General features: G+C 43.1%; 1 protein-coding gene across 7 annotated transcripts in view; it reads right to left on the bottom strand.

Annotated features, from left to right (window-relative positions):
- Positions 1-235: 235 nt before the first annotated feature.
- The window catches only part of Gnl3l (G protein nucleolar 3 like), a 44,784-nt gene continuing 36,744 nt past the window's right edge, over positions 236-8,275 (bottom strand). For 6 of the 7 annotated variants that reach the window (XM_010610732.3, XM_010610731.3, XM_010610730.3 and 3 more), the window contains 3 exons: positions 6,042-6,169; positions 1,949-2,168; positions 236-434 (listed from right to left, as the gene is read on the bottom strand). In XM_010610732.3, coding sequence (XP_010609034.1) covers positions 304-434; positions 1,949-2,168; positions 6,042-6,169 — 479 coding nt within the window. In that variant the 3' untranslated portion in view covers positions 236-303. Of the gene's footprint in view, positions 435-1,948; positions 2,169-4,230; positions 4,673-6,041; positions 6,170-8,275 lie in introns of those variants that run through there. The other variant, XM_010610735.3, reaches the window with a different exon arrangement.

The raw sequence follows: 8,275 nt of genomic DNA, 5'->3' as shown, positions 1-8,275 counted from the left end.
AGTGCGAAATCAGCCCTCAGATCAGCCCAATCTACATGGCAGAACAGCAGAATTGAGGGTAGGAGATAAATGTTAGCACCTGGGCTCTATTGGTATATTATGTCTCTCATAAAACACAGCAAGAACTAAATAAAGAGTATTGGGCTTAGTGGCTCCAGCCCTTGGTTTTGTTTTCTTTTTTTTTTTTTCTTTTCTGGAGAGAATAGAAGAAACAGTGAAGGGAGAGGACACGTGGTATGGAAGAGATTCTTTTATTATGCAGGTACTTCAGAGAGAACCAAACTCCATCTGTATTCTCTCATCTCACAGGAGCCAGGGCTTGGGGCAGGGTAAAGGGGTGAGATCAGTGCATAAATCACCAGCACTGTTATCATCACTGCCAGAAAGGTCAAGGATAGACATCATGGAATCAGAGAGCTTGCTGGCAATTTTATCTGCAGATGGAAAAATACAATCTTTAGGTAACTGGATCGCCAACAAAAGGCCTGCCAGAGGTGGTCTATAGCTAGAACACCAAGCTCTGTACCAAGTTCCCATACTGGCTCACTTACCCTCCAAATACTAAACAGAACAGTTGGTGGATGTTCAAAGCCACTGCTCAACCCCATGGGTTGTCTATCTGTGATCATCCCAACATAGGTTCTATCCCAGGTTTCAGACTCATGTGGCTCCAAGTATTTTCATCCCTTCCAAATACCGAAACAATAAATCTCTCCTATTGTATTGAATATAGCATTCCGCCATTACCCTCAAAACAAAGCTTTCACAGTGAAGGGCCAGCACAGCAGTAGTAGCTCTGAATAAAAATGTTCAACATTGTACCACCTGGGTGTTCCTCTGGATTCCCTCAGTTTATACTTCCTCCAGGAAGCCTTCTTTGATCACCTGTCTACCCACCATCCCAGGCTGGGTTAGGTCTCTTCTCGGTGCTTGCTGTGTCTTCAGAGTAATTGCTCTATGCTATCAATATCTGTTTTGTCTTCTCCCCACTCCCTAATAGGAGTAGGAGTTCAAGAACAATTTATCTCTGGATTCCCAGGACTCAGTTTGGAGCCAATCCAAGAGTGACTAATTGTGAAATATGGAATAGTTTAGGATTGACAGGGTCAAGCGATCCTACTATATAGATATTTGCTTGTGTATATCTCTCAGAAAAGAGAAAGAAGAAACTAACAGGCTTTCTATGGAAGGGGGCCTGGATGACAAGTAGATGAGAGAGACATTTTACTGTGTATCCTTTAGCATACTGAAGTTACTGCCTACTGATAAAAGTAAAAAGCTAGGTATAGTAGTAGCACATGCCTATAAGCCCAGCACTCTGGAAGGCTGAGGCAGGAGAATCAGAAGTTCAATCCCAGCATGGAAAACTTGGCAAGACTCTGTCTCAAAATTTAAAAAAGGGCTGAGAATATAGCTTCAGTGTTCAATCCCTACCACCATTTAAAAAAAAAAAAAAAAGCACCTGCCAGGCGTGGTGGCGCACCCCTGTAATTCCAGTACTCGGGAGGCTGAGGCAGGAGGATCACTGTGAGTTCGAGACCAGCCTGGGCTACATAGTGAGTTCCAGGTCAGTCTCAACTACATAGTGAGACACTGTCTCAAAAAACAAAAACAAAACAAAACAAAAAGCACCTGATAAACATGTCTATATGATACACAGACTACACAGTGGATCTCTAAGTATGTTTCTCAGAAGAACATCAGCTCAGGCCCTACAACTGACCTACTCAATTAGAAACTCTAGGTAAGGCCCAGAAATCTGTGCTTTAACAACCCTTCAGGTGACTCTAAAGTAAGCTAGAATTTGAAAACCACTGTGCTAGCAGCTAAGCCTCCTAATCCATTTCCTCCCCCCAACCCTAGCCTGGAATTACACATAGATGTTAAATTGGTACCCCTAACCCTGGTGGGCCCTTCTCAGAGCACAGAGGTAGTGAGGTATCCCCACCTGTACGCTTCTGCATCTTCTTCTTATTCTTCAGGGCGGATGCCAGAACCTGGCCCTGTTGCAGGGCATCTGTCTCCATAATCCTCTGCAGAAATGGGCGGCGGTCCACTGAGCTGACCTCTACCATGCTATTCTTGGAGAGGCGGTGGTCCACATTGCGTTTAGCCAACCCCACCTGATAATGGTTTGGATTGGTGCAATACCTAGTGAGGTCTCCACTCTGGGAAGAGAAAAAGAGGATAACAGTGAGGTCTTGACTTCCAGAGGACCTCCAAAGACTTCTGCAGAGGAGGCAAGACAGGATTGGGTAAGAAGGAACCTGAAGCCATGCAGAACTAGGATCCAGTTTTGGCTCTGCCACATACTTACTTAGAGGTACTTAGCCTCTCAGCCTCAGTTTGCTCATCTGTCAAATGGAGGTAGATAATTGGTAGTCTGCATAGCTTTTACAAAAAATTTAATTTACAAAGTAGGATTACTCAATCACAACTGGTATTATAATTATTCTTTACTTAAGCGATCCCTCGAGGTCTAACTCAATTAAACATGACACCCATTTTGTGCCCAGCTGTGTGAGACAATGAGAGAAGACACAGAAATGAATCAGATTCAGTTCCGCCTCCAAGAAGCAACCAGACTAAAGAGGACAAAGAGCTAAGTATAGTGATAATATACTTGTAATCCCAGCAGTGGAGAGGCTGAGACAGGAGGATGGCCTTGAGTTTGAGACCATCATAGGCTACACAGTGAGTTCAAGGCCAGCCTATAATACAGAGCAAGATCCTGTATCAAAAAACCAAAATATAAAAACTAAAAAAAAAAGGGGCCGGGGATTTAGCTCAGTGGTTCCACTGCCTGCCTCGCAAGCACAAGGACCCGAATTCAAACCCCAGTACAAAAAAAAAAAAAAAAAAAAAAAAAACACCAACAAAACAAACCCAAAAAAAAAAAAAAAAAAAAAAAAAAAAAAACCACTAAGAAAGAAATACAACAATCTATCTCACAAGTTAGAATATGGTATCTGCTCAACAGGGACACAAAGGATGAGTGACTAAGAGGCTGGGTGCAATGGTGGGGGTCAACATAACACTAAGGGTCATTCCTGACTGAACACTGGAAAAGGACGAAGCACTGTTGGGCATCAAAAAGGGTGTATGTTTGGCAGGAGTGAAGAGTGTATGTGAGCAGTAAAAGCCAGTAACAGAAAACTTACAGTGTGCAGGCACCATTCTAAACATATACATATATTTGAGTATATGTATGCATACATATATAAACACAAACATAATGAATAGGCACATATGTAGTAATGTGCCACATAAAGATGGTCAGAGAACGGTGGGTCACATAACAATGGTAGTACCACGAGATTACACTATCATAGCCAACTGAGTTTGTTTAAGCATACTCTAGGTTATTTACACAATAATGAAACTGCCTAATGATACACCTCTCAGAAGATAAACTTGTTGTTAAACATTATGTGACTGTATTAACTCCTTTGTGCATATTGGTTACTCTAAACTTTGTTAACACAGCTGGCTAACAAGATCCCTAAAGTCACTAACTAGTAAACAGTGAAGTAGTAAGAACCTAGTAAGTCTGGCTCCTGAACCATTGCATGTGACCACATACTACACTGTAGGGGGGGCAAAACCTGATGGGGCAGGTTTGAGCAAAGCTACATATGATATCATTCTGAGATTGGGAGCAGGGGCACCATTCACAAAATCGTACAACTAAAAAGGCATCTCCTGCAGTTGGGTAATGAGGTAGCTCTTCTGGGAACCCTGAACTGAGTCTGAATCTTGTAGTACAGAAAAGGGAAATACTTTGCAAGGTTCTGAGGAAAAGTTACATGTCCCGGATCTTATGAGCTGAGTGAAAAATATCATTAAGGGAGGTTGCCTTAAACACACAACTTCATACTGATTTTTGCTTTAAGTAATATGGAAACCTCTAAAACTATGTGAGGACCTGCCACTGTCCGGTTCAGACCTCATCTTTTCTTGAGGCTGTAGAGGTTGTAGTTTCCTGCACCCACCCTGGCCGCTTTCTTTCTGAGTGTCAGTTCTAATATATAAACCTGACCATTAAGACATCCTTCAAATATGGGCAACGTCCCAGCACTCTGGGAGGCAAAGGCAAAAGGATCTCAAGTTTCAGCCCAGTCTGGGCAATTTCGTGACATAGCAAGATCCTGTATGAAAACAGACAGATAAAAGGGCCAGGGATATAGCTCAGCAGTGCAGTACCTGCCTGGCAAGCATAAGGCCCTGAGTTCAATTCCCAGTAGCCACCCCCACAAAAAAAATAGGTAGAGAAAGACAGACAGACAGAGTGAGGGATGCAGCTCGGTGTAAAGGTGCTGAGTTCAAAACCTCTTCTACATATTATGTAGTCATGAAAAATTAAAAGACAACTTGAAGTAATCAGGTGAAATGATCTCCAAGATTGATCTGTAAGTGAAACAAACAAGTGAGAACATTATGAACAGCATGCTACTATTTGAATTAAAATAGTTAGCTGCAGCTATTTGAATGTATATATGTGTATATGTAAATGCTGGCTATCTCTGAAAGGAAATGTAAAAGTCTGCTGATAGTGACTGCCTCGAAGGAAGGGACAGGGTAGATGGGAGACAGAAGTAGAAGAAAGACTTACTTTTCACTGCATACCCTTTAGAATCTTTTAAATTTTAAACCATGTATACATACATATTACCTAGAAAAAAAGAAAAAAAATTAATCAACAAAATGGAAAAAAATCCTGACTCAAAAAAAAAAAAAACCCCTGACTTTCAGTGTTTTCCTACTTATGGTTTAAAGTCAAACTCCAGACCTTCTGTGATCGGATTTCACATTCATCTTCCTCCGCCTCCCAATCTCACACCACTAGCAAATTCCCCATTAACATCACACTCACTCACTCAGGCCTCATCATGTGCACAGGCTGAGCCCATGCCCAGAGAACTCAGCCTTTAAGATGAAGCTTAAGCAAGGCATCCCTGATCCACAAGTGATATAGGTTAGGGCTCTCAAATCCATGCTATCCTAACTTCTGTGTTCACACCACCACCCACCAATATCCCATGTCTCTATCACAGTGCAGATGTCTGTCTGAGATCTACTAAAATGTGAACTTGTGAAGGGCAGAAATGGGGGGAACTAGCAGAAGAGGCGGGAAAAAAACCTAGAGCCCTATCATGCCATTCAGATCTTACATAATAGGCTTCAGGTATACAGACTTCATCCTATAGGTTGTGGGGAACCATGAAAGGATTCTCAGCAGGGGAGGTAACATGATCAGAATGGGCCTTGGGCCGGGGATTTGGCTCAGTGGTTCCGCCACCTGCCTCGCAAGTGTAAGGGAGTTCGATCCCTGGTACCAAAAAAAAAGGAGGGGGGCTAAAACCATGGGACATGTGTCCAAGTAAACTGAGGATTAGTTTATTCTAGGGTTATGGGCATGATAGAGATAAAAAGAAATTGAGAGCTTCTCAGGAGATTTAGGAGGAAGATGTCATGAGACTTAGTGACAGACAGACAGTACATGGCAGTGGTGGCGAATCTATGACATAAGATGTTAATGCATGGGTCGTTTTTTTCTAAACTAAAACCTCAGTATTCAGGTTTAACTGCAGTGCTGGTACTTTACAATAAATGGGGGGGGGGGGAATTTAGCTCAGTGATGATGCCACCTGCCTTGCAAGCACAAGGTCCTGAGTTCAATCCCCAGTACCAAAAATAAATAAAAAAGTGGGTTTGGGGTTGCAATTTGGACACTTGTCTCTAAACGGTTCGCCATCACTGGTACAGTATATGGAATCTTAGACAACAGTCAAGGAAAGAGTAGTTTGCAACTTGAACAACTGCTGGAATAAGGAATTAAGAAACTTGCTTAAGAGATCATACTCCTCCTTGGACCTGTCCTTGTTTGGAAAAGGACACACCAGCCCAGGTATCCAGGAGCACACAGAGTGTGAACCACTCACATACACTTCACTGCATATTGACAGCTTGGCAGACTGACCACTTGTCAGAATCCTGGGTAGAAGACAGGGTTACCATGAAGAATGTGGATAGGTAGGTACCTGATATATGTTGGTTTTATTTTCAATGGCATCTGCTACTTTCATCACTGGAGAATGCAGCCTCTTGATCTCCATTTCAAGCGGGTCTATGTCACCCAACAGCTCACGAGACTCTCCTGTGGCCAAGCCTTTAATACAACCAAAACCACTGTCAGGGCTCTGGTTCCTCCCTGCTGCCACCTCCCTGGTCAGGCCCCAGCAGACAGGACATGTGCTGCCCAGGGAGAGAAAGCAGGAAGGTGGCTTTTTCTTTCTGCTGAGAAACTAGCAGAAGATTAAAAGCATAAGGTTTTTAACTGGACACTTGTATGCTAGTAAATGATCTTGAAGCCTCAGCTTGCTCATCTGAGAAATGAGAATTCCACAAGCTGTATTTACACGTGGCTGCTGTAAGATATGGCAGAGGACACCTATAATGCTCTGGCCTGACTCTGACACTGCTCTGTAAATGGCAACCACTAGGATTCCCTCCCTAGGATCAGGACTTTTCTTTCCTCTGGCCCCTTGCATAGAGCTGGCCTCTACTGCAGCCCTCAGATGTGCCCAATGCCTCGCACCACACTATCTTCACACCAAGTTCTATAACTTTGTCCCCATCCCCTTTTCTGAGCCTCCAAATCCCTACTTTCCCTTCCAGATCCAGCATTAAGACCAACTCCTACAGAAATCCTTCACCATTAACCTGTTCCCCAACCTGCTTCTCAATTTCTCAAAATACACTCTCAGTTATGGTCAAGGTCAAGCAAGCATCAGTCTAAGAACAGGAGCTCCAATCCCACTCAACTGCCCACTTGACATAAGCAGAAACTAAAGTTCAGAAAGAAGGCTGACATCTCTGACATCACCTGGGGAATAAACTAGGAAGCAGATAAGTCCTCATTTGTAATCCAAGGACACTAGAAGATCCAGAGAAGAAAAACAGTGACCCTCAAGAGAAAGAGAGATACTAGAAGCCAGACCAGCTAGGACTTTCTTAACTACCCCAGAGTATCCATAAACAGACCCGGAGAGCACTAGGTACTCTGCATGGGCAGGATGTAAAAAAAAGCAGAAGCTATACGCAAACACTGTAGAACATAGTATCTGAAGGGATGAAACATTCTCACCTCCTCTATATATCTCATCAGATAATGATCTTAGTAACAGCTAACATTTACTAAGCATTTATTTACTGTCAGGCACTGTTGTTCTATGTGTTTTTTTACTTTTTTTTTTTCTTTTTTTTTGGTGCTGAGGATCAAACCCAGGTCCTTATGCATGCTATGCACAAGCTCTACCACTGGGCTACAGCCCTTGCCCCTCGTTATGGCTTGTATCTAGATGCTCCCCCGGAGCCCCTCAAGGCCTCATGTGGTCATAGGTGGAGCTTATCAGAGGTGGCAGGATTTGGGGTGTATGACGTTGGGATTAAAGGTGCCCCACCCACCCCAAGGACAGGTAGCCTGGATGAAATATAAGGGACAGAAAGAGGGCGGTTGTGGTTGCTTGCCTTCTGGGTTCCCTGCTTTGCCATGAGCTGTTTCTCATTTCCAACGCCCCTCTGCTGTGCCACCCTGCCTTAGAGTCAGCCAACTATAGACCGAAACCTCTACAAACTGTGAAAAATAAACGTTTCCTTCTTCAGCTTTGAATATCGGGTATTAAAATCTTCATAATCACCCTGTCAAATAGGTGCTACTGTATCCACTTTCCAGATGACATGATTGTGACAGGGAGAAAGAAGTAAAGAAACTTGTTCAGCATTATAAAGATCATATAGAACAAAGCTTAGGATTTGTTTCTTTTCTTTCCTTTTTGGTACCAGGGATTGAACTTGGGACCTTGCACTTGCAAGGCAGGCAGCAGATCCACTGAGCTAAATCCCCATCCTCAAAGCTTAGGATTTGAATGTAAGCAGTCCATACTTTTAGGAATTTCAGACAACAGGATAGGAGAGCCGGTTCCCAGGCCCCCTCTGCTCACAACTGACTAGGTGAATTTTGGAAAATAGTACCTTTTTGTGACTTAAATACCTTACCAAGCCAAGGGGGTTAAGAAGCAAAATCTAGAAATGCATGTGAAATGGCTGCAAAGAGGACTTTTCAACACAAACCCTTAGGTCAAGGAGAGCCTGGAGTGAGGTATTCCAAGTCCTAAAAGAAAAGAATCTCCAACCTAGACTTTTGTATCCTGCAAAACTCTCTTTCAAAATAGATGGGGAAATAAAATACTTCCACGACAAAGAACACCTGAGA

The sequence above is a fragment of the Fukomys damarensis genome, unplaced genomic scaffold (genome assembly GCF_012274545.1).
Source record: "Fukomys damarensis isolate Sample0158 unplaced genomic scaffold, DMR_v1.0_HiC HiC_scaffold_39, whole genome shotgun sequence".
Taxonomy (NCBI): Eukaryota; Metazoa; Chordata; class Mammalia; order Rodentia; family Bathyergidae; genus Fukomys; species Fukomys damarensis.
Note: the sequence above shows the minus strand (reverse complement) of the source record. Positions and strands in the feature narration are given on the sequence as shown.